At 43.6% G+C, this 24,840-nt stretch overlaps 3 protein-coding genes across 3 annotated transcripts; all 3 read left to right on the top strand.

Moving 5' to 3' along the window:
* The first annotated feature begins 141 nt into the window (after positions 1 to 141).
* Positions 142 to 4,195, top strand: LOC137884734 (extracellular calcium-sensing receptor-like). Its single transcript, XM_068727119.1, has 8 exons — positions 142 to 239; positions 592 to 886; positions 982 to 1,271; positions 1,509 to 1,804; positions 2,040 to 2,245; positions 2,382 to 2,603; positions 3,081 to 3,204; positions 3,291 to 4,195. Exons 1-8 carry the CDS (start codon positions 181 to 183, stop codon positions 4,193 to 4,195), a joined length of 2,397 nt encoding a protein of 798 aa, XP_068583220.1. The 5' UTR covers positions 142 to 180.
* Positions 4,196 to 8,621: 4,426 nt separating this feature from the next.
* On the top strand, positions 8,622 to 12,237 carry LOC137885554 (extracellular calcium-sensing receptor-like). The gene is made up of 7 exons (XM_068728180.1): positions 8,622 to 8,882; positions 8,978 to 9,267; positions 9,571 to 9,866; positions 10,083 to 10,288; positions 10,426 to 10,647; positions 11,129 to 11,252; positions 11,333 to 12,237. The coding sequence occupies exons 1-7, from the start codon at positions 8,622 to 8,624 to the stop codon at positions 12,235 to 12,237; spliced, it is 2,304 nt and encodes a 767-aa protein (XP_068584281.1).
* A 4,040-nt stretch (positions 12,238 to 16,277) lies between these two features.
* On the top strand, positions 16,278 to 20,270 carry LOC137886454 (extracellular calcium-sensing receptor-like). The gene is made up of 8 exons (XM_068729313.1): positions 16,278 to 16,375; positions 16,751 to 17,045; positions 17,141 to 17,430; positions 17,668 to 17,963; positions 18,110 to 18,315; positions 18,453 to 18,674; positions 19,156 to 19,279; positions 19,366 to 20,270. The coding sequence occupies exons 1-8, from the start codon at positions 16,317 to 16,319 to the stop codon at positions 20,268 to 20,270; spliced, it is 2,397 nt and encodes a 798-aa protein (XP_068585414.1). The 5' UTR covers positions 16,278 to 16,316.
* Positions 20,271 to 24,840: the final 4,570 nt, after the last annotated feature.

A 24,840-nucleotide genomic window follows, 5' to 3' on the forward strand; every position in this document is an offset into this window, starting at 1 on the left:
TTGAATGCTTCTGGGGATGGTGTGAAACAAAGGGCTGGGCTTACAGAGGAGAGGACAGGTGTTGAAGTCAGCACTGAGGCTTCAACGGTTAAATGCAAGCTCCAGGGTACCACTCGTCTGCCTGCATTCTCAATGGATGGTGACTACGTTATTGGTGGTGTTTTCTCCATACATTACTACATGCACACACTGAAGCATAACTACACCACCAAGCCTGATCCAATAAGATGCTCAGGGAGGTTAGTAAGAGGGAGATGTGGGGGCTAAGAGGATGTTACTCTGTGGGGATAGAAATGTTTATACTTTTATTTTATTTTAATGCATTAGTATGTATTATATTCACAAAATAGTCGATAATTTGAGTGATTTTTTCTATTTGTTAACTGAAAACAATATGAAAACAAAAAATTACAGTTTAAAATAATAAACTATTATTAAATCATGGATAAAGATTATTGTGCAAATTCATCTGACATCTTCTGTTTTGTGATTTTTGGTGTTCAGTTTTCCCGAATTATATATCTCTATGAAAATTGTCATCATCATATGTATGACAGTACTTTAAACAGTGATACAAGTGTGTGTGTACAGCATTGATGCCCGTGAACTGCGCTTCTCACGTTCAATGATCTTCGCCATCGAGGAGATTAACAACAGCACGGAGCTGCTGCCAGGCATCAAACTCGGTTATCAGATATATGATTCGTGCGCCTCTGTGCCTGTGGCGGTGCATGTGGCATTCCAGCTATCAAGCGGCCTGGACCCAGTGTTTTACAAAGGTGACAATTGCTCACAATCTGGTACGGTGATGGCCATTGTTGGTGAGTCTGGATCCACGCCATCCATCAGCATGTCGCGCATCATTGGGCCCTTTAACATTCCTCAAGTAAATATTTTTCACTTTTGCAAACTATGTGTTAAATAGACCAATGCTAATTTTTGGCCGTCCTGTTAAACAATTACACTGTTGTATTAATTCAGGTGAGCCACTTTGCCACTTGTGCATGCCTGTCCGATAAGCAGCAGTATCCGAGTTTCTTCAGAACAATCCCGAGTGACCAGTTCCAGGCTGACGCGCTGGCCAAACTGGTAAAACACTTTGGTTGGACTTGGATAGGTGCCATCCGATCGGATTCGGATTATGGAAACAATGGCATGGCGTCTTTCCTGGACGCAGCGCACAAAGAGGGGATCTGTGTGGAATACTCCGAATCTTTCTATCGGACCCACCCACGTAGCAGGATCCAGAAAGTAGCTGACATTATCCGCAGGTTTCTACGTTCACTGATTATGCACTTTTGTTCCCTGTGCTCATACTGACCTTCTGTACACAAATCCACATCAACAATGAAGGGCCTAATACTGATGTTGTTATAGAAGTGGAGCAATACTGCACATTAACACACTAAAAACAAAAGTATGTGTCCGTGTTAATTATCCTGATAAATCATTTTCAAAGGTATTTTGTTTATATTGGTATTATAAAATGCAGTATAATTTCTCTCCAGGTCGACAGCTGTGGTTGTTGTGGCATTTGCATCTCCTGGAGACTTGAGGATTCTGCTGGAGGAGCTGTCACTCAAGCCCTCTCCACCTCGCCAGTGGATAGGCAGTGAGTCCTGGGTAACTGACCCAGACATGCTGAGGTTCAGCTTCTGTGCTGGAACAATTGGATTTGGCATTGAGCAATCTGTCATCCCTGGTCTGAGAGACTTCCTGCTGGATCTCTCGCCCTCTAAAGTGGCTGCCTCTCCAGTGCTTACTGAGTTCTGGGAGGATGAATTCAACTGCAAGCTGGGACAAAGTGAGAAAGTTTGGCTGATCTTTAATATAACTGACTCACAGATGGGTCTTTGTCTGACTTGTGTTTTTTTAATCTGTCTGACTGGAGCAGCAGCTACTTTAACAACCCAATCCCAGAGTGATACATAACACCTGCTAAACCCACATTTTGTGTTTTTTTATTCAGTCAGTTTAGTCAATGAAACTAAACAAGAACATTATACATACAACACCTTCCTGTCTTTGTGTCTTTTTAGGAACAGTCACAGAAAAAAGTGCGTGCGATGGATCTGAAGACATAAAGACGATCCAGAGCCCGTACACTGACACATCTCAGCTCCGAATCACTAACATGGTGTACAAGGCTGTTTATGCAATAGCACATGCCATTCATAATGCAATGTGTCAGGAAACACACTCTATAACTCAATGTGACAAATTCACCAGCATAGAGTCCAAACAGGTGAGTCAAAACAATTACATGAACAATCCCAATGTCCTTTTTTCTATACTGTACTGTTTCCTAAATGAAATATTCCTTTGAGTATACATTGTTTTATTTCTCGCCCTCACCGTCTTCCGTTACTTCATCCTCACAGGTTCTCACTCAGTTGAAGAAAGTTAAGTTTTCCCAAAATGGTTATGATGTGTCATTTGATGCCAACGGGGATCCTGTGGCCACATACGAGCTGATTAACTGGCAAAAAAGTGAGAGTGGTAGCATTGAGTTGGTGACAGTAGGGCACTACGATGCATCACTGCCGGTGGGCCAGGAATTCCATATCAATAGGAACCTCACCTGGGTGAAGGGTGGCACACAAGTAGGTAGCCCATAATGAATATTGTAACATATTCCAATTTAAAATTAGGTGATAAGTGTCCTTGGTCCCTGTTCCTCCAGTCCATACTGGCTGTGAAGAGATCTGTTCTAAAGTTACAGCATTTTCAGTCTCACATCACACGTAATAGTTTCAACAAAAGAGTTCCCTTGCTGAGTTGCGCAGAGGAATATTAATACAAAATGTGACTTCCAAGAACACAAACTTTGAAAGATAACCACTTGCTTTGTCCAAGCCAGACTGCTGAAGCCTCATTTTGGCTTTAGTTGAACTTTAGAACACATTTTTTACACAACTGTGGATTTTTTCCACCAGCAGCTGCATTGACAGAACCCATGAACACAATACACATATTGACATGCAAGTATTGATTTTAGACAGATCTGAACCTATCCTTTAATCATCGGCGCTTTGAAGCACACCTGAACATGTGTGAATTTGTTTGTGTCTATGTGCCAGGTGCCTGTGTCAGTGTGCTCTGATAGCTGTCCTCCAGGAACCCGTAAAGTGCTGCAGAAAGGAAAACCCATCTGCTGTTATGATTGTATACCGTGTCCTGAGGGAGAGATTAGCAATGCTACAGGTATTGTTTTTCCTACTGCATATCTACTGGACAGCATCAAATATCGAGTACAACAGCTAAAAGATATTTTTGTTTTATTTTTTCAGATTCCCCTGATTGTTTCCATTGCTCCAAGGAATTTTGGCCTAATGCAAAGAGAGACACTTGTGTCCCCAAGCCTGTAGAGTTTCTTTCCTTCAATGAGGCCCTAGGAATCATCCTGGCTGCATTCTCAGTTGGTGGTGCCTGTCTTACCATTATAACAGCGGCTGTGTTCCATCGCCACAGGACTTCCCCGATTGTCAGGGCCAACAACTCTGAGCTGAGCTTCCTGCTGCTCTACTCTCTGACTCTCTGTTTCTTATGCTCATTAACTTTCATTGGAGCACCCTCTGAGTGGTCCTGCATGCTGCGCCACACAGCTTTTGGAATCACCTTCGTCCTCTGTATGTCTTGTGTTCTTGGAAAAACAATAGTAGTGTTAATGGCATTCAAAGCCACTCTTCCAGGTCGTAATGTCATGAAATGGTTTGGTCCTCCACAGCAAAGAATGACTGTGGTGTCTTTCACATTCATTCAAGTTGTAATATGTACTCTTTGGTTGGTTCTTCGTCCTCCTTTTCCAAAGAAAAACCTAACCACATACAAGGAGAGAATCATCCTGGAGTGTGCATTAGGCTCAGCTATTGGGTTCTGGGCTGTGCTCGGGTACATCGGTCTGCTGGCTGTCTTTTGCTTTGTGTTAGCTGTCCTAGCCCGGAAACTGCCTGACAATTTTAATGAAGCCAAGCTGATAACCTTCAGCATGCTGATATTCTGTGCAGTCTGGGTCACCTTTATCCCAGCATATGTCAGCTCTCCTGGTAAATTTACTGTGGCTGTGGAGATATTTGCCATTCTGGCCTCCAGTTTTGGACTCATATTGTGTATATTTGCTCCAAAGTGTTTCATCATATTGTTTAAGCCAGAGAAAAACACCAAGAAACATGTAATGAACAAAAGCCAATTCTAAAACAATCTGACTTTTTGAAAAAACAAAGATGGCAGTTGAAGGGACATTTAATAAAAAATACATAAACCACAAAGGGCAAACAGGGAGAATTTGTCTCACATGTGTATTCTTGGCTAGAAATAAACCAATGTCCATTTGTTACAGTTTCACATATATGCTCACTGGCATGATATAAATAGCACCATTGTCCAAATTCATTCAATTCATCAAATTGAGAATTGAAGCATGCCAGTTAAGCTCTCACTCAAACACGTTGACACAGTCAAAGAACTGTTTTACACACCTGATTCTCATCACCTGCAGCTTACCTATGTGCACTTCATACATTAATACTCCAATCTGTGATCAATGTCAGAACTGCATGTATGCAATCACCCTGTGTTTTAGGTAAGGATACAATAAAGACACAACACTAGATTATGCTCCAATATTAATGTTTAATATGAAGTTCATGATAAAACATTCAGTTTTCACCTTGTTTAAATATTTACATTTTAAGTTTTTGTACATTAAATGTTTTGATAATTGTATTGTTATGTGAAAAGCCTTTAAAACATTTTTTTTTTCTTATTTTACAAATATTTTATCAAGTTTTAAAAATATAGAAGAACATGAATAAATAAATTAAAAAATAATAATATAAATGTGTGTTAGTTTCTCTTTTATAAACTCATTGCTACTTTAATAATATTTATTTCACTAACAAGGTCCACGCAAATAACGGTATGAGTTTCTAGGTTTATTGCATGATGGAATGATTTGAATTTTGGAAGCTGTAGGGGTAGAGGGATGTGGGGATACAGGTAGAGGGATGAAGGGATGTAGGGTTAGGGTTGAGGGATGAAGGGATGTAGGGTAGGGGTCGAGGGATGAAAGGATTGAGGTAGAGGGATGAAGGGGTCATGGTAGAGGGATGAAGGGGTCGAGGTAGAGGCATAAAGGGGTCAAGGTAGAGGGATGAAGGGATGTAAGGAAGAAAACAAGGAGGTTGTAGAAGGGAGGTTAGGCAAGCGATGGGGGACCGTTGGTGTCCGATGGCTGGCGGGAATTGGGGGAATAGAGACGTAGAGTGGGGGCCATCTCTTTGGAAGCTGTGGTGGTGCAGAGTCCCCTGTTGTTCCTGTAATCCTGCAAGAGAGAGAGAAAATAGAAAGTCAAAAACGGGGTTGGGGAAGGGATGTGAAAGCAGAGTTGAAGAGGAAGTGAATGGGTATATTGTGCTTAAATACTTTGTTTCCAGGAAATGAGCCATGTTCTGGTAGTGGTCCTTGTTCCTGAACTAAGTTTGTGAAACTAAATTTCACTAGCAAGACCCACGCCAATGACAGTATGAGTGCCGAGGTTTATTGCATGATGGAATGATTAGATTTCGGAAGCTGAAGGGTTAGAGGGATGAAGGGATGTAGGGTAGGGTCGAGGGATGAAGGGATGTAGGGTAAGGGTTGAGGGATGAAGAGATGTAGGGTAAGGGTCGAGGGATGAAGGGATGTAGGGCAAGCGTCGAGGGATGTAGGGTAGGGGTCGAGGAATGAAGAGATGTAGGGTAGGGGTCGAGGGATGAAGGGATGTAGGGTAGGGTCGAGGGATGAAGGGATGTAGGGTAGGGGTCGAGGGATGAAGGGATGTAGGGTAGGGACGAGGGATGAAGGGATGTAGAGTAAGGGTCGAGGGATTTAGGGTAGGGGTCGAGGGATGAAGAGATGTAGGGTATGGTTGAGGGATGTAGGGATGTAGGGTAGGTGTCGAGGGTTGAAGGGATGTAGGGTAGGGGTCGAGGGATGAAGGGATGTGGGGTAGGGGTCGAGGGATGAAGGGATGTAGGGTAGGGGTAGAGGGATGAAAGGGTCGAGTTAGAAGGATGAAGGAATGTAGGGTTGGGGAACAGAGATGAAGGGATGTAAGGAACAAAATGAGGAGGTTGTAGAAGGGAGGTTGTAGAAGGAAGCGATGGGTTGGTGTCCGATGGCTGGCGGGAACTAGGGAAATTGAGACGTAGAATGGGGGCTGTCTCTTTGGAAGCTCTGTTGGTGCAGAGTCCCCTGTTGTTCCTGTAATCCTGCAAGAGAGAGAGAAAACAGAAAGACAAAAACCAGGTTGAGGGGGGCGGATAAGCAGAGTCGAAGAGGAAGTGAACGGGTTCATTGTCCTTAAATACATTGTGCACAGGAAATGAGCCGTGTTCTGGGCGTGGTCCTTGTTCCTGAACTAAGTTTGTGAAACCAAATTTCAGTAACAAGGCCCACGTCAATGACAGTATGAGTTTCGAGGTTTATTGCATCCTTGAATGATTAGATTTTGGAAGCTGAAGGGGTATAGGTATGAAGGGATGTAGGGTAGGGTTCGAGGGATTTAGGGTAGGGGTAGAGGAGTGAAGCCCACAGGGCAGTGAAAGGAACAGCTCTTTCCTATCTCCAGGCCATGGTCAAGCCCTACACCCCCGCCCGACCACTTCGCTCTGCTGCCTCGGGGCGGTTGGTTGCCCCGTCGCTCAGAGGTCTTGGCGGCCGATCGACCCGGTCACGGCTGTTTTCTGTCCTGGCCCCACAGTGGTGGAATGAACTTCCCTCTGACGTCAGGACAGCAGAGTCGCTGCCCATCTTTTGGCGCAGGCTGAAAACCCACCTCTTCAGGAAGTGCTACCATGAGCCTTCCACTCAGCACTTATTGTATTCATACTAGCTTGTTGCACTTATTGTATTCGTATTACTTATAGCACTTACTGTTTTTCTTTGTTTCTGTACTGTACTTTGGCTCTGAGTTATGCTCTGTTTCATGCTCTTAGATGCTTGTTTGGAAAAAGAAATGTACTTATGACTTCTGGTGACTAGTAGTTCTTTTGATTACCAATGTTGAATGCACTTATTGTAAGTCACTTTGGATAAAAGCATCTGCTAAATGACTGTAATGTAATGTAATGAAGGGATGTAGGGTAGGGTCGAGGGATGAAGGGATGTAGGGTAGGGGTCGAGGGATGAAAGGGTCGAGGTAGCGGGATGAAGGGATGTAAGGAAGAAAACTAGGAGGTTGTAGAAGGGAGGTTAGGCGAGCAATGGGGGACCGTTGGTGTCCGATGGCTGGCGGCAACTGGGGGAATGGAGAGTGGGGGTCGTCTCGTTGGAAGCTCTGGTGGTGCAGAGTCCCCTGTTGTTCCTGTAATCCTCTAAGAGAGAGAGAAAATAGAAAGACAAACACCAATTTGTTAGCATTAACTGTAATATGAGCTAAAACACAGGAAAAAGGTGTAAGGGTATAGAGATAATTAAGAAGACATTCAGTGTTTGCAATGATAACTTTAAAAGAACAGAAAAGATGCATGGACACTTAGTGCAGATTATATTGTACACAAATTTCACAAAAAAGACTTGGACAAGAGTTAATCAAAGACCATTGTGTCAGAGCATCCTCTCACTGACGTACAGTAAGCTGACGTACTGTCGGAGGGAAGCTTCAATCTGAAAATCTATATTAAGCTGTGAAAACACAGTATGCCCACATGAGGACAGTTGAGGGTGGAGATGGCAGCTCTCTTTATTGGTCTGATCCTGTCGCTGGGTTTGTGTGAGCTGAACTCAGCTCTTGCCTTGAATGGTTCTGGGGATGGTGTGAAACAAAAGGCTGGGCTTACAGAGGAGAGGACTGGTGTTGAAGTCAGCACTGAGGCTTCATCGGTTAAATGCAAGCTCCAGGGTACCACTCGTCTGCCTGCATTCTCAATGGATGGTGACTACGTTATTGGTGGTGTTTTGTCCATACACCACTATGTGCACACAGTGAAACATAACTACACCACCAAGCCTGATCCAATAAGATGCTCAGGGAGGTTAGTAAGAGGGAGATGTGGGGGCTAAGAGGATGTTACTCTGTGGGGATGGAAATGTTTTTGATTTGTACTTTTTTATGTGTTTTAATGAAAACTTTAAGAAATATTTCACATAAAGTGCCAAATCAATATTTGTCTTTAACATTTTAGATATCATATTTACTACAATAGCAGTGTGACTATTTAGAACGGATCATTTTTGTGTTTTTTAACTGATGTTAACTTTATCAACTATTTATACATATTAAAATGTATCAACCCAAATTAAGAGTTTAGGTTTAGGTTCACTTAAATTTTGGACTACTATCTTATACTATTTTTGTTTACTGTTTATTTTGGTGTTCAAGCAGATCTGTGATGTAATTGTGGATGATAGATGCAGTGCAGCCATCTCTTCTTGTCCATAGCTTTGAATTGTAATTCTCCTAAATTATGTATTTCTATTTTCCTCATCATATGTAAGCCATATTTTAAACAGTGATACAAGTGTGTGTGTGCGTGTGTGTGTGTGTGTGTGTGTGTGTGTGTGTGTGTGTGTGTGTGTGTGTGTGTGTGTGTGTGTGTGTGTGCAGTATTGATGCCCGTGAACTGCGCTTTTCAATCGCAATGATCTTCGCCATCGAGGAGATTAACAACAGCACGGAGCTGCTGCCGGGCATCAAACTCGGTTATAAGATCTATGACTCGTGCGCCTCTGTGCCTGTGGCGGTGCATGTGGCATTCCAGCTATCAAGCGGCCTGGACCCAGTGTTTTACAAAGGTGACAATTGCTCACAATCTGGTACGGTGATTGCCATTGTTGGTGAGTCTGGGTCCACGCCATCCATCAGCATGTCACGCATCATCGGGCCCTTTAACATTCCTCAAGTAAATATTTTGAATTTCTGCAAACTATGTGTTATATAGACCAGTGCTATTTTTTGGCCGTCCTGTTAAACAATTACACTGTTGTATTAATTCAGGTGAGCCACTTTGCCACTTGTGCATGCCTGTCCGATAAGCGGCAGTACCCGAGTTTCTTCAGAACAATCCCCAGTGATCAGTTCCAGGCTGACGCACTGGCCAAACTGGTAAAACACTTTGGTTGGACTTGGATAGGTGCCATCCGATCGGATTCGGATTATGGAAACAATGGCATGGCGTCTTTCCTGGACGCAGCACACAAAGAGGGGATCTGTGTGGAATACTCCGAATCTTTCTATCGGACCCACCCACGTAGCAGGATCCAGAGAGTAGCTGACATTATCCGCAGGTTTCTACGTTCACTGATTATGTGCTTTTGTTTCCTGTGCTCATACTGACCTTCTGCACACAAATCCACATCAATGATCTGTAAATATAAGATATAAGAATATTTTGTCATCTTAGAGGCATATTGGAAATGTATCTTTTTTTCTGTCACCTGTATTTATCTCATATTTGTTAATGATATTTATTATGAAAATACTCAGTGAGACCAAAAGCTGTGTTAACTATATCCATACATATGTACAAATATTTTGTAATATATTTTGTTTATATTGGTATAATGCAATGCTGTATAATTTCTCTCCAGGTCGACAGCTGTGGTTGTTGTGGCATTTGCATCTCCTGGAGACTTGAGTATTCTGCTGGAGGAGCTGTCACTCAAGCCCTCTCCACCTCGCCAGTGGATAGGCACTGAGTCCTGGGTAACTGACCCAGACATGCTGAGGTTCAGCTTCTGTGCTGGAACAATTGGATTTGGCATTGAGCAATCTGTCATCCCTGGTCTGAGAGACTTCCTGCTGGATCTCTCTCCCTCTAAAGTGGCTGCCTCTCCAGTGCTTACTGAGTTTTGGGAGGATGAATTCAACTGCAGGCTGGGACAAAGTGAGAAAGCTTGGCTGATCTTTAATATAACTGACTCACAGATGGGTCTTTGTCTGACTTGTGTTTTTTTAATCTGTCTGAGTGGAGCAGCAGCTACATTAACAACCCAATCCCAGAGTGATACATAACACCTGCTAAACCCACATTTTGCAGGTTTAATGACACTAAACAAGAACATTATACATACAACACCTTCCTGTCTTTGTGTGTTTTTAGGATCAGTCACAGAAAAAAGTGCGTGCGATGGAACTGAAGACATAAAGACGATCCAGAGCCCGTACACTGACACATCTCAGCTCCGAATCACTAACATGGTGTACAAGGCTGTTTATGCAATAGCACATGCCATTCATAATGCAATGTGTAAGAAAACACACTCTATAACTCAATGTGACAAATTCACCAGCATAGAGTCCAAACAGGTCAGTCAAAACAATTACATGAACAATCCCAATGTCCTTTTTTTCTATACTGTACTGTTTCCTAAATTAAATATTCCTTTTAGTATACATTGTTTTATTTCTCGCCCTCACCATCTTCCGTTACTTCATCCTCACAGGTTCTCACTCAGTTGAAGAAAGTTAAGTTTTCCCAAAATGGTTATGATGTGTCATTTGATGCCAACGGGGATCCTGTGGCCACATACAAGCTGATTAACTGGCAAAAAAGTGAGAGTGGTAGCATTGAGTTGGTGACAGTAGGGCACTACGATGCATCACTGCCGGTGGGCCAGGAATTCCATATCAATTGGAACCTCACCTGGGTGGAGGGTGGCACACAAGTAGGAAGCCCAAAATGAATATTGTAACATATTCCAATTTAAAATGAGGTGATAAGTGTTCTTGGTCCCTGTTCCTCCAGTCCATACTGGCTGTGAAGAGATCTGTACTAAAGTTACAGCATTTTCAGTCTCACATCACATGTAATAGTTTCAACAAAAGAGTTCCCTTGCTGAGTTGCGGCAGAAGAACAATAATACAAAATGTGATTTTGTCCAAAAACACAAACTTTGGAAGATAACCACTTGCTTTTTCCAACCAGACTGCTGAAGCCTCATTTTGGCTTTAGTTGAACTTTAGAACACATTTCTTACACAACTGTGGATTTTTTTCCACCAGCAGCTGCATTGACAAAACACATGTACACAATACACATATTGACATGCAAGTATTGATTTTAGACAGATCTGAACCTATCCTTTAATCATCGGCGCTTCGAAGCACACCTGAACATGTTTGAATTTGTTTGTGTCTATATGCCAGGTGCCTGTGTCAGTGTGCTCTGATAGCTGTCCTCCAGGAACCCGTAAAGTGCTGCAGAAAGGAAAACCCATCTGCTGTTATGATTGTATACCGTGTCCTGAGGGAGAGATTAGCAATGCTACAGGTATTGTTTTTCCTACTGCATATCTACTGGACAACATCAAATATCAACAGCTAAAAGACATTTTTGTTTTATTCTTTCAGATTCCCCTGATTGTTTCCATTGCTCCAAGGAATTTTGGCCGAATGCAAAGAGAGACACTTGTCTCCCCAAGCCTGTAGTGTTTCTTTCCTTCAATGAGGCCCTAGGAATCATCCTGGCTGCATTCTCAGTTGGTGGTGCCTGTCTTACCATTATAACAGCGGCTGTGTTCCATCGCCACAGGACTTCCCCGATTGTCAGGGCCAACAACTCTGAGCTGAGCTTCCTGCTGCTCTTCTCTCTGACTCTCTGTTTCTTATGCTCATTAACTTTCATTGGAGCACCCTCTGAGTGGTCCTGTAAGCTGCGCCACACAGCTTTTGGAATCACCTTCGTCCTCTGTATGTCTTGTGTTCTTGGAAAAACAATAGTAGTGTTAATGGCATTCAAAGCCACTCTTCCAGGTCGTAATGTCATGAAATGGTTTGGTCCTCCACAGCAAAGAATGACTGTGGTGTCTTTCACATTCATTCAAGTTGTAATATGTACTCTTTGGTTGGTTCTTAGTCCTCCTTTTCCAATGAAAAACCTAACCACATACAAGGAGAGAATCATCCTGGAGTGTGCATTAGGCTCAGCCATTGGGTTCTGGGCTGTGCTCGGGTACATTGGCCTGCTGGCTGTCTTTTGCTTTGTGTTAGCTGTCCTAGCCCGGAAACTCCCTGACAATTTTAATGAAGCCAAGCTGATAACCTTCAGCATGCTGATATTCTGTGCAGTCTGGGTCACCTTTATCCCAGCATATGTCAGTTCTCCTGGTAAATTTACTGTGGCTGTGGAGATATTTGCCATTCTGGCCTCCAGTTTTGGACTCATATTGTGTATATTTGCGCCGAAATGTTTCATCATATTGTTTAAGCCAGAGAAAAACACCAAGAAACATTTAATGAAGAAAAGCCAATTCTGAAAAAATCTGACTTTTTTGAAAAAACAAAGATGGCAGTTGAAGGGACTTTTAATAAAAAATACATAAACCACAAAGGGCAAACAGGGAGAATTTGTCTCACATGTGTATTCTTGACTAGAAATAAACCAATGTCCAGTTGGTACAGTTTCACATATATGCTCACTGGTATAATGTAAATAGCAGCATTGTCCAAATTCATTCTCTGTTTCAATTCATCAAATTGAGAATCTAAGCATGCCAGTTAAGCTCTCACTAAAACACGTTGACACAGTCAAAGAACTGTTCTACACACCTGATTCTCATCACCTGCAGCTTACCTAAGTGCACTTCATACATTAGTACTCCAATCTGTGATCAATGTCAGAACTGCATGTATACAATCAGCCTGTGTTTTAGGGAAGGATACAATGAAGACACAACACTAGATTATGCTCCAATAGCAACGTTCGATATGAAGTTCATGATAAAACATTCAGTTTTCATTTCAATATTTACATTTTAAGTTTTTGTATATTAAATGTTTTTCATAATTGTAATGTTTTTTGTGAAAATCCTTTTAAAATGATTTTTTTTCCTATTTCACAAATATGATTTCATCAAGTTCTGAAAATATTGAAGAACATGAATAAATAAAGTAAAAAATAATAATATAAATGTGTGTTACTTTCTCTTTTTTAAACTCATTTCTACTTTAATAATATTACTTTCACTAACAAGGCCCACGCCAATAACGGTATGAGTTTTGAGGTTTATTGCATTTTTGAATGATTAGATTTCGGAAGCTGAATGGGTAGAGGGATGTGGGGATAGAGGTAGAGGGATGAAGGGATGTAGGGTATGGGTCAAGGGATGAAGGGATGTAGGGTAGGGGTCGAGGGATGAAAGGGTCGAGGTAGAGGGATGAAGGGGTTGTGGTAGAAGGATGAAGGGGTCGAGGTAGAAGGATGAAGGGGTCAAGGTAGAGGGATGAAGGGATGTAAGGAAGAAAACAAGGAGGTTGTAGAAGGGAGGTTAAGCGAGCGATGGGGGACCGTTGGTGTCTGATGGCTGGCGGGAACTGAGGGAATGGAGACGTAGAGTGGGGGCCGTCTCTTTGGAAGCTGTGGTGGTGCAGAGTCCTCTGTTGCTCCTGTAATCCTGCAAGAGAGAGAGAAAATAGAAAGACAAAAACGGGGTTTGGGGGAGGGATGTGAAAGCAGAGTTGAAGAGGAAGTGAACGGGTACATTGTCCTTAAATTCTTTGTACACAGGAAATGAGCCGTGTTCTGGGAGTGGTTCTTTTTCTTGAACTAAGTTTGTGAAACTAAATTTCACTAACAAGACCCACGCCAATGACAGTATGAGTTTTGAGGTTTATTGCACGATGGAATGATTAGATTTCGGATGCTGAAGGGGTAAAGGGATGAAGGGATGTAGTGTAGGGGTGGAGGGATGAAGGGATGCAGGGTAGGGGTCGAGGGATGAAGGGATGTAGGATAGGGTTGAGGGATGAAGGGATGTAGGGTAGGGGTCGAGGGATGAAGGGATGTAGGGTAGGGGTCGAGGGATGAAGGGATGTAGGGTAGGGGTCGAGGGATGAAGGGATGTACGGTAGGGCTGAGGGATGAAAGGGTCGAGGTAGAGGGATGAAGGGGTCGTGGTAGAGGGATGAAGGGGTCGAGGTAGAGGGATGAAGGAATGTAGGGTCGGGGAAGAGGGATGAAGGGATGTAAGGAAGAAAATGAGGAGGTTGTAGAAGGGAGGTTAGGCGAGCGATGGGGGACCGTTGGTGTCCGATGGCTGGCGGGAACTGGGGAATTGAGACATAGTTATGCGCTGGAGAGGTAGCAGTGATGATACGTTTGTCAAGATCCGACAGAGTGCTTCTGGTAAGCAATAACATTTTTTCGGGCTGCTCTTGGTGGACGCATGGCAGAGTAATACGCATCGATCTGAAGGAAGAAAAGAAAGGTGCCGGTAGTCTGGTTCGGTGATAAGGACTTAGAGGGTGCTGGTGGTGTCTGCCTTAGGCGACCGGCTTCTTGGCCTGCTATATACCTACCTGTTCCCTGTTGGAGCGGTCTGTGCAGCTGGGGTAGCTGGTAGAGGTGGGAGGAGTTAGCCGAAATGGGTGGGACATGAAGGGTAGAAGTAAGGGTAAAGGAAAGGATGCTGGGATGAATGTAAGATCTTTAGCGCGATCTTTAGTACGGTCGATAGGTACCCGGTTAGGGTAATGAGGCCGGTATTGAGGTTTTGAATCAATCCTTTTCAGGCCGAGTCGCGATTAAATATCTGTTAAACTATGTGCGGGAGTCAGAGATACGGCGTTCAGTAGGGGAAAGTGAAGTTGTGCAAGTTTGGATGCTGCTTCCGATCTGCTGTAAGCCTTCACTTAAATGTGTTTTAGAGAAGGGCTGTTGACTGTGTCATTGGAAGTTGTTCCATGCCATACTGACTGGCTGTGAAAGAACATTTCCTGATGCCGGTTTATAGTGGATTTGTAGATTCTGGCTGTGGCAGGTAGTGTTGGATGTAGTATGGAATTACCGCAAGTGAAGCAGGGTCTGTTGCGTTTAGCGCTGTCATACCCACATGCCTGGGTTAATAGTGAAGTTTGGGGAAAACATTGCAAGGTGAGATGTCTCTGGCACAGAGGGAGCTTGAAGTGGGTGGTATACAACCTGGCCCTCTGGAGGGACTGATGTAGATCGCTGAGCATCTTCAGCCATGTGATGTGTCATGACATCCTCAGCGCGCACCTAACGTGACACGGGGAAACCCGGAAGTGCTCAGGAAGCTCGGAGAGTTGTGCTGCGAGTGCTTGAATAGTTTGGAAAGTTGTGCTTTTTTAAGCAGACTGATGCAAAGGCGTGTTGTGTTAGGTGATTGCGTTCTTTGTTTGAGAGAACTGTCCACTCGCGATGGTTTCGCGGGTCGTTCAAGCGCCTGGATCTCCGGCTGTCAGGATAGCGGCGTGGGGGTGTAGGAGAAAGGATGGGGGGATTAAGTTTGAGGGGTCGGATGCCAAAACTGGGATCTCCCCCCGGGCTGTTGGAAGGCGGGGGCGGACGACTTCGGAGTTGATGGAGAATGGTTATCGAGAGCCGCGGGGAACGTGAATGGCTACACGCAGCCGAGGTTGCCGGCAACGAAGTGTGGTGTGAGAAAGAGGGAACTATGGGACTTCGAGACAAGGCTGGTTGTCCTGAAGGGTTGAGAAAGAGCCTTTGAGCAAAGGTAAGCGGTTTTAAGACTTTGCTTGTCTTTCGTACGTCATATCGAAGCAGAGTTGAAGTTTGGTTGTTGTCTGTCGTACTTCGTGTTGAAGCTGAAATCAGAGAGCGTTTGCTCGTCTGTCGTACGTCGTGTGAAAGCAGAGTCGAAGAGGAAGTGAACGGGTTCATTGTGCTTAAATATGTTGTGCAAAGGAAATGAGCCGTGTTCTGGGCGTGGTCCTTGTTCCTGAACTAAGTTTGTGAAACTAAATTTTTTGGCATTATTTATGTGATTTAACCACACAAACAACACATTTGTTAGGATTAACTGTAATATGAGCTAAAACACAGGAAAAAGGTGTAATGGTATAGAGATAATTAAGAAGGCATTCAGTGTTTACAATGATAACTTTAAAAGAACAGAAAAGATACAGGGACACTTAGTGCAGATTATATTGTACACACATTTCACACAAAAAGACTTGGACAAGAGTTAATCAAAGACCATTGTGTAAGAGCATCCTCTCTCTGACGTACAGTAAGCTGACGTACTGTCGGAGGAAAGCTTCAATCTGAAAATCTATATTAAGCTGTGAAAACACAGTATGCCCACATGAGGACAGTTGAGGGGTGGAGATGTCAGCTCTCTTTATTGGTCTGATCCTGTCGCTGGGTTTGTGTGAGCTGAACTCAGCTCTTGCATTGAATGGTTCTGGGGATGGTGTGAAACAAAGGGCTGGGCTTACAGAGGAGAGGACTGGTGTTGAAGTCAGCACTGAGGCTTCATCGGTTAAATGCAAGCTCCAGGGTACCACTCGTCTGCCTGCATTCTCAATGGATGGTGACTACGTTATTGGTGGTGTTTTCTCCATACACTACAATATGCACACAGTGAAACATAACTACACCACCAAGCCTGATCCAATAAGATGCTCAGGCAGGTTAGTAAGAGGGAGATGTGGGGGCTAAGAGGATGTTACTCTGTGGATGGAAATGTTTATAACCTTTTATTTGAATTGTAATGCATTAGTATTTTTGCCATAACAAAGTATGTATTATATTCACAAAGTAGTAGAGATTTGGAGTATATTTTTTGTATTTGGTAACTGAAAACATTATAAACACTACAATTTAAGTAGGGCTAATCCGTGCATATTGTGCATTTGGGACAGATATCCTATTCCGTGTTTTTTGTCTTCAGTTCTCACGTGTTTCTGTTAAAATTGTGTATTGTCCCCATATGTAGGACATATTTAAACAGTGTGTGTGTGATTGTTTGTGTGTGTGTGTATGTGTGTGTGTTTGTCCGTGTACAGCATTAACTCCCGTGAACTGCGCTTTTCACGCACAATGATCTTCGCCATCGAGGAGATTAACAACAGCACGGAGCTGCTGCCCGGCATCAAACTCGGTTATCAGATCTATGACTCGTGCGCCTCTGTGCCTGTGACGGTGCATGTGGCATTCCAGCTATCAAGCGGCCTGGACCCAGTGTTTTACAAAGGTGACAATTGCTCACAATCTGGTACGGTGATGGCCATTGTTGGTGAGTCTGGGTCCACGCCATCCATCAGCATGTCACGCATCATCGGGCCCTTTAACATTCCTCAAGTATATATTTTTCATTTCTGCAAACTATGTGTTACAAACACTAATTCTGTTTTTTGGCCATCCTGTTAAATAATTAAACTGTTGTATTAATTTAGGTGAGCTACTTTGCCACTTGTGCATGCCTGTCCGATAAGCAGCAGTACCCGAGTTTCTTCAGAACAATCCCGAGTGATCAGTTCCAGGCTGACGCGCTGGCCAAACTGGTAAAACACTTTGGTTGGACTTGGATAGGTGCCATCCGATCGGATTCAGATTATGGAAACAATGGCATGGCGTCTTTCCTGGACGCAGCGCACAAAGAGGGGATCTGTGTGGAATACTCCGAATCTTTCTATCGGACCCACCCACGTAGCAGGATCCAGAGAGTAGCTGACATTATCCGCAGGTTTCTACGTTGACTGATTATGTGCTTTTGTGCCCTGTGATCATACTGACCTTCTGCACACAAATCCACATCAACAATGAATGGCCTAATACTGATGTTGTTATAGAAGTGGAGCAATACTGCATATTAACACACTAAAAAATAAAGTATGTGTCTGTGTTAATTATCCTGATAAATCATTTTAAAAGTTATTTTGTTTATATTGGTATAATACAATGCAGTGTAATTTCTCTCCAGGTCGACAGCTGTGGTTGTTGTGGCATTTACATCTCCTGGAGACTTGAGGATTCTGCTGGAGGAGCTGTCACTCAAGCCCTCTCCACCTCGCCAGTGGATAGGCAGTGAGTCCTGGGTAACTGACCCAGACATGCTGAGGTTCAGCTTCTGTGCTGGAACAATTGGATTTGGCATTGAGCAATCTGTCATCCCTGGTCTGAGAAACTTCCTGCTGGATCTCTCTGCCTCTGAAGTGGCTGCCTCTCCAGTGCTTACTGAGTTCTGGGAGGATGAATTCAACTGCAGGCTGGGACAAAGTGAGAAAGTTTGGCTGATCTTTAACATAACTGACTCACAGATGGGTCTTTGTCTGACTTGTGTTTTTTTATTCAGTCAGTTGATTCAATGAAACTAAACAAGAACATTATACATACAACACCTTCCTGTCTTTGTGTGTTTTTAGGATCAGTCACAGAAAAAAGTGCGTGCGATGGATCTGAAGACATAGAGATGATCCAGAGCCCGTACACTGACACATCTCAGCTCCGAATCACTAACATGGTGTACAAGGCTGTTTATGCAATAGCACATGCCATTCATAATGCAATGTGTCAGGAAACACACTCTATAACTCAATGTGACAAATTCACCAGCATAGAGTCCAAACAGGTTAGTCAAAAAAATTACATGAACAATCCCATTGTCCTTTTTTTCTATACTGTACTGTTTCCTACATGAAATATTCCTTTTAGTATACATTGTTTTATTTCTCGCCCTCACCGTCTTCCATTACTTCATCCTCACAGGTTCTCACTCAGTTGAGGAAAGTTAAGTTTTCCCAAAATGGTTATGATGTGTCATTTGATGCCAACGGGGATCCTGTGGCCACATACGAGCTGATTAACTGGCAAAAAAGTGAGAGTGGTAGCATTGAGTTGGTGACAGTAGGGCACTACGATGCATCACTGCCGGTGGACCAGGAATTCCATATCAATAGGAACCTCACCTGGGTGGAGGGTGGCACACAAGTAGGGAGCCCAAAATGAATATTGTAACATATTCCAATTTAAAATTAGGTGATAAGTGTTCTTGGTCCCTGTTCCTCCAGTCCATACTGGCTGTGAAGAGATCTGTACTAAAGTTACAGCATTTTCAGTCTCACATCACACGTAATAGTTTCAACAAAAGAGTTCCCTTGCTGAGTTGCGGCAGAAGAACAATAATACAAAATGTGACTTTGTCCAAAAACACAAACTTTGAAAGATAACCACTTGCTTTGTCCAAGCCAGACTGCTGAAGCCTCATTTTGGCTTTAGTTGAACTTTAGAACACATTTTTTACACAACTGTGGATTTTTTCCACCAGCAGCTGCATTGACAAAACACATGTACACAATACACATATTGACATGCAAGTATTGTTTTTAGACAGATCTGAACCTATCCTTTAATCATCGGCGCTTCGAAGCACACCTGAACATGTGTGAATTTGTTTGTGTCTATGTGCCAGGTGCCTATGTCAGTGTGCTCTGATAGCTGTCCTCCAGGAACTCGTAAAGTGCTGCAGAAAGGAAAACCCATCTGCTGTTATGATTGTATACCATGTCCTGAGGGAGAGATTAGCAATGCTACAGGTATTGTTTTTCCTACTGCATATCTACTGGACAGCATCAAATATCGAGTACGACAGCTAAACGACATTTTTGTTTTATTTTTTCAGATTCCCCTGATTGTTTCCATTGCTCCAAGGAATTTTGGCCTAATGCAAAGAGAGACACTTGTGTCCCCAAGCCTGTAGAGTTTCTTTCCTTCAATGAGAGCCTAGGAATCATCCTGGCTGCATTCTCAGTTGGTGGTGCCTGTCTTACCATTATAACAGCGGCTGTGTTCCATCGCCACAGGACTTCCCCGATTGTCAGGGCCAACAACTCTGAGCTGAGCTTCCTGCTGCTCTTCTCTCTGACTCTCTGTTTCTTATGCTCATTAACTTTCATTGGAGCACCCTCTGAGTGGTCCTGCATGCTGCGCCACACAGCTTTTGGAATCACCTTCGTCCTCTGTATGTCTTGTGTTCTTGGAAAAACAATAGTAGTGTTAATGGCATTCAAAGCCACTCTCCCAGGTCGTAATGTCATGAAATGGTTTGGTCCTCCACAGCAAAGAATGACTGTGGTGTCTTTCACATTCATTCAAGTTGTAATATGTACTCTTTGGTTGGTTCTTAGTCCTCCTTTTCCAATGAAAAACCTAACCACATACAAGGAGAGAATCATCCTGGAGTGTGCATTAGGCTCAGCTATTGGGTTCTGGGCTGTGCTCGGGTACATCGGCCTGCTGGCTGTCTTTTGCTTTGTGTTAGCTGTCCTAGCCCGGAAACTCCCTGACAATTTTAATGAAGCCAAGCTGATAACCTTCAGTATGCTGATATTCTGTGCAGTCTGGGTCACCTTTATCCCAGCATATGTCAGCTCTCCTGGTAAATTTACTGTGGCTGTGGAGATATTTGCCATTCTGGCCTCCAGTTTTGGACTCATATTGTGTATATTTGCTCCAAAGTGTTTCATCATATTGTTTAAGCCAGAGAAAAACACCAAGAAACATTTAATGAACAAAAGCCAATTCTAAAAAAATCAGACTCTTTGAAAAAACAAAGATGGCAGTTGAAGGGACTTTTAATAAAAATACATAAACCACAGAGGGCAAACAGGGAGAATTTGTCTCACATGTGTATTCTTGACTAGAAATAAACCAATGTCCAGTTGGTACAGTTTCACATAAATGCTCACTGGTATAATGTAAATAGCAGCATTGTCCAAATTCATTCTCTGTTTCAATTCATCAAATTGAGAATCTAAGCATGCCAGTTAAGCTCTCACTAAAACACGTTGACACAGTCAAAGAACTGTTCTACACACCTGATTCTCATCACCTGCAGCTTACCTATGTGCACTTCATACATTAGTACTCCAATCTGTGATCAATGTCAGAACTGCATGTATACAATCAGCCTGTGTTTTAGGTAAGGATACAATAAAGACACAACACTAGATTATGCTCCAATAGCAACGTTTGATATGAAGTTCATGATAAAACATTCAGTTTTCATTTAAATATTTACATTTTAATTTTTTGTATATTAAATGTTTTTCATAATTGTAATGCTTTTTGTGAAAATCCTTTTAAAATGATTTTTTTTCCTATTTCACAAATATGATTTCATCAAGTTCTGAAAATATTGAAGAACATGAATAAATAAAGTAAAAAATAATAATATAAATGTGTGTTACTTTCTCTTTTTTAAACTCATTGCTACTTTAATAATATTACTTTCACTAACAAGGCCCACGCCAATAACGGTATGAGTTTTGAGGTTTATTGCATATTGGAATGATTAGATTTCGGAAGCTGAATGGGTAGAGGGACGTGAGGATAGAGGTAGAGGGATGAAGGGATGTAGGGTATGGGTCGAGGGATGAAGGGATGTAGGGTAGGGGTCGAGGGATGAAAGGGTCGAGGTAGAGGGATGAAGGGGTCGTGGTAGAGGGATGAAGGGGTCGAGGTAGAGGGATGAAGGGATGTAAGGAAGAAAACAAGGAGGTTGTAGAAGGGAGGTTAAGCGAGCGATGGGTGGCCGTTGGTGTCTGATGGCTGGCGGGAACTGAGGGAATGGAGACATAGAGTGGGGGCCGTCTCTTTGGAAGCTGTGGTGGTGCAGAGTCCCCTGTTGTTCCTGTAATCCTGCAAGAGAGAGAGAAAATAGAAAGACAAAATCGGGGTTGGGGGGAGGGATGTGAAAGCAGAGTTGAAGAGGAAGTGAACGGGTACATTGTCCTTAAATTCTTTGTACACAGGAAATGAGCCGTGTTCTGGGAGTGGTCCTTTTTCCTGAACTAAGTTTGTGAAACTAAATTTCACTAACAATACCCACGCCAATGACAGTATGAGTTTTGAGGTTTATTGCACGATGGAATGATTAGATTTCGGATGCTGAAGGGGTAAAGGGATGAAGGGATGTAGGGTAGGGGTCGAGGGATATAGGGTAGGAGACGAGGGATGAAGGGATGTAGGGTAGGGGTGGAGGGATGAAGGGATGTAGGGTAGGGGTCGAGGGATGAAGGGATGCAGGGTAGGGGTCGAGGGATGAAGGGATGTAGGATAAGGTCGAGGGATGAAGGGATGTAGGGTAGGGGTCGAGGGATGAAGGGATGTAGGGTAGGGGTCGAGGGATGAAGGGATGTAGGGTAGGGTTGATGGATGAAAGGGTCGAGGTAGAAGGATGAAAGGGTCGTGGTAGAGGGATGAAGGGGTCGAGGTAGAGGGATGAAGGAATGTAGGGTCGGGGAAGAGGGATGAAGGGATGTAAGGAAGAAAATGAGGAGGTTGTAGAAGGGAGGTTAGGCGAGCGATGGGGGACCGTTGGTGTCCGATGGCTGGCGGGAACTGGGGAATTGAGACGTAGTTATGCGCGGGAGAGGTAGCAGTGATGATACGTTTGTCAAGATCCGACAGAATGCTTCTGGTAAGCAATAACATTTTTTCGGGCTGCTCTTGGTGGACGCATGGCAGAGTAATACACATCCATCTGAAGGAAGAAAAGAAAGGTGCCGGTAGTCTGGTTCGGTGATAAGGACTTAGAGGGTGCTGGTGGTGTCTGCCTTAGGCGACCGGCTTCTTGGCCTGCTATATACCTACCTGTTCCCTGTTGGAGCGGTCTGTGCAGCTGGGGTAGCTGGTAGAGGTGGGAGGAGTTAGCCGAAATGGGTGGGACATGAAGGGTAGAAGTAAGGGAAAAGGAAAGGATGCTGGGATGAATGTAAGATCTTTAGCGCGATCTTTAGTACGGTCGATAGGTACCCAGTTAGGGTAATGAGGCCGGTATTGAGGTTTTGAATCAATCCTTTTCAGGGCGAGTCGCGATTAAATATCTGTTAAACTATGTGCGGGAGTCAGAGATACGGCGTTCAGTAGGGGAAAGTGAAGTTGTGCAAGTTTGGATGCTGCTTCCGATCTGCTGTAAGCCTTCACTTAAATGTGTTTAAGAGAAGGGCTGTTGACTGTGTCGTTGGAAGTTGTTCCATGCCATACTGACTGGCTGTGAAAGAACATTTCCTGATGCCGGTTTATAGTGGATTTGTAGATTCTGGCTGTGGCAGGTAGTGTTGGATGTAGTATGGAATTACCGCAAGTGAAGCAGGGTCTGTTGCGTTTGGCGCTGTCATACCCACATGCCTGGGTTAATAGTGAAGTTTGGGGAAAACATTGCAAGGTGAGATGTCTCTGGCACAGAGGGAGCTTGAAGTGGGTGGTATACAACCTGGCCCTCTGGAGGGACTGATGTAGATCGCTGAGCATCTTCAGCCATGTGATGTGTCATGACATCCTCAGCGCGCACCTAACGTGACACGGGGAAACCCGGAAGTGCTCAGGAAGCTCGGAGAGTTGTGCTGCGAGTGCTTGAATAGTTTGGAAAGTTGTACTTTTTTAAGCAGACTGATGCAAAGGCGTGTTGTGTTAGATGATTGCGTTCTTTGTTTGAGAGAACTGTCCACTCGCGATGGTTTCGCGGGTCGTTCAAGCGCCTGGATCTCCGGCTGTCAGGATAGCGGCGTGGGGGTGTAGGAGAAAGGATGGGGGGATTAAGTTTGAGGGGTCGGATGCCGAAACTGGGATCTCCCCCCGGGCTGTTGGAAGGCGGGGGCGGATGACTTCGGAGTTGATGGAGAATGGTTATCGAGAGCCGCGGGGAACGTGAATGGCTACACGCAGCTGAGGTTGCCGGCAACGAAGTGTGGTGCGAGAAAGAGGGAACTATGGGACTTCGAGACAAGGCTGGTTGTCCTGAAGGGTTGAGAAAGAGCCTTTGAGCAAAGGTAAGCGGTTTTAAGACTTTGCTTGTCTTTCGTACGTCATATCGAAGCAGAGTTGAAGTTTGGTTGTTGTCTGTCGTACTTCGTGTTGAAGCTGAAATCAGAGAGCGTTTGCTCGTCTGTCGTACGTCGTGTGAAAGCAGAGTCGAAGAGGAAGTGAACGGGTTCATTGTGCTTAAATATGTTGTGCAAAGGAAATGAGCCGTGTTCTGGGCGTGGTCCTTGTTCCTGAACTAAGTTTGTGAAACTAAATTTTTTGGCATTATTTATGTGATTTAACCACACAAACAACACATTTGTTAGGATTAACTGTAATATGAGCTAAAACACAGGAAAAAGGTGTAATGGTATAGAGATAATTAAGAAGACATTCAGTGTTTACAATGATAACTTTAAAAGAACAGAAAAGATACAGGGACACTTAGTGCAGATTATATTGTACACACATTTCACACAAAAAGACTTGGACAAGAGTTAATCAAAGACCATTGTGTAAGAGCATCCTCTCTCTGACGTACAGTAAGCTGACGTACTGTCGGAGGAAAGCTTCAATCTGAAAATCTATATTAAGCTGTGAAAACACAGTATGCCCACATGAGGACAGTTGAGGGGTGGAGATGTCAGCTCTCTTTATTGGTATGATCCTGTCGCTGGGTTTGTGTGAGCTGAACTCAGCTCTTGCCTTGAATGGTTCTGGGGATGGTGTGAAACAAAGGGCTGGGCTTACAGAGGAGAGGACTGGTGTTGGGGTCAGCACTGAGGCTTCATCGGTTAAATGCAAGCTCCAGGGTACCACTCGTCTGCCTGCATTCTCAATGGATGGTGACTACGTTATTGGTGGTGTTTTCTCCATACGCTACAACACAAACACAGTGAAACATAACTACACCACCATGCCTGATCCAATAAGATGCTCAGGGAGGTTAGTAAGAGGGAGATGTGGGGGCTAAGAGGATGTTACTCTGTGGATGGAAATGTTTATAACCTTTTATTTGAATTGTAATGCATTAGTATTTTGCAATAACAAAGTATGTATTATATTCACGAAGTAGTAGAGATTTGGAGTATATTTTTTGTATTTGTTGACTGAAAATTTTATAAACACTACAATTTAAGTATGGCTAATCCGTGCATATTGTGCATTTGGGACAGATATCCTAATCCGTGTTTTTTGTCTTCAGTTCTCACGTGTTTCTGTTAAAATTGTGTATTGTCCCCATATGTAGGCCATATTTAAACAGTGTGTGTGTGTATGTGTGTGTGTGTGTATGTGTGTGTGTTTATCCGTGTACAGCATTAACTCCCGTGAACTGCGCTTTTCACGCACA

Source organism: Cebidichthys violaceus, unplaced genomic scaffold (assembly GCF_023349555.1).
Source record: "Cebidichthys violaceus isolate CVI_PGR_0920_01 unplaced genomic scaffold, fCebVio1.0.p SCAF_1, whole genome shotgun sequence".
NCBI lineage: Eukaryota > Metazoa > Chordata > Actinopteri > Perciformes > Stichaeidae > Cebidichthys > Cebidichthys violaceus.

Excerpts from the sequence above, each read along its gene's own strand:
- LOC137885554 (XM_068728180.1), top strand. The coding sequence starts at position 8,622 with ATGATCTTCGCCATCGAGGAGATTAACAACAGCACGGAGCTGCTGCCG. Across the intron at positions 10,289-10,425 it reads CCAGCATAGAGTCCAAACAG|GTTCTCACTCAGTTGAAGAA; the intron begins GTCAGTCAAAAC and ends TCATCCTCACAG. Across the intron at positions 10,648-11,128 it reads GGGTGGAGGGTGGCACACAA|GTGCCTGTGTCAGTGTGCTC; the intron begins GTAGGAAGCCCA and ends TCTATATGCCAG.
- LOC137886454 (XM_068729313.1), top strand. The coding sequence starts at position 16,317 with ATGCACACAGTGAAACATAACTACACCACCAAGCCTGATCCAATAAGA. Across the intron at positions 17,431-17,667 it reads GTAGCTGACATTATCCGCAG|GTCGACAGCTGTGGTTGTTG; the intron begins GTTTCTACGTTG and ends ATTTCTCTCCAG. Across the intron at positions 17,964-18,109 it reads CAACTGCAGGCTGGGACAAA|GATCAGTCACAGAAAAAAGT; the intron begins GTGAGAAAGTTT and ends GTGTGTTTTTAG.
- LOC137884734 (XM_068727119.1), top strand. The coding sequence starts at position 181 with ATGCACACACTGAAGCATAACTACACCACCAAGCCTGATCCAATAAGA. Across the intron at positions 1,805-2,039 it reads CAACTGCAAGCTGGGACAAA|GAACAGTCACAGAAAAAAGT; the intron begins GTGAGAAAGTTT and ends GTGTCTTTTTAG. Across the intron at positions 2,604-3,080 it reads GGGTGAAGGGTGGCACACAA|GTGCCTGTGTCAGTGTGCTC; the intron begins GTAGGTAGCCCA and ends TCTATGTGCCAG.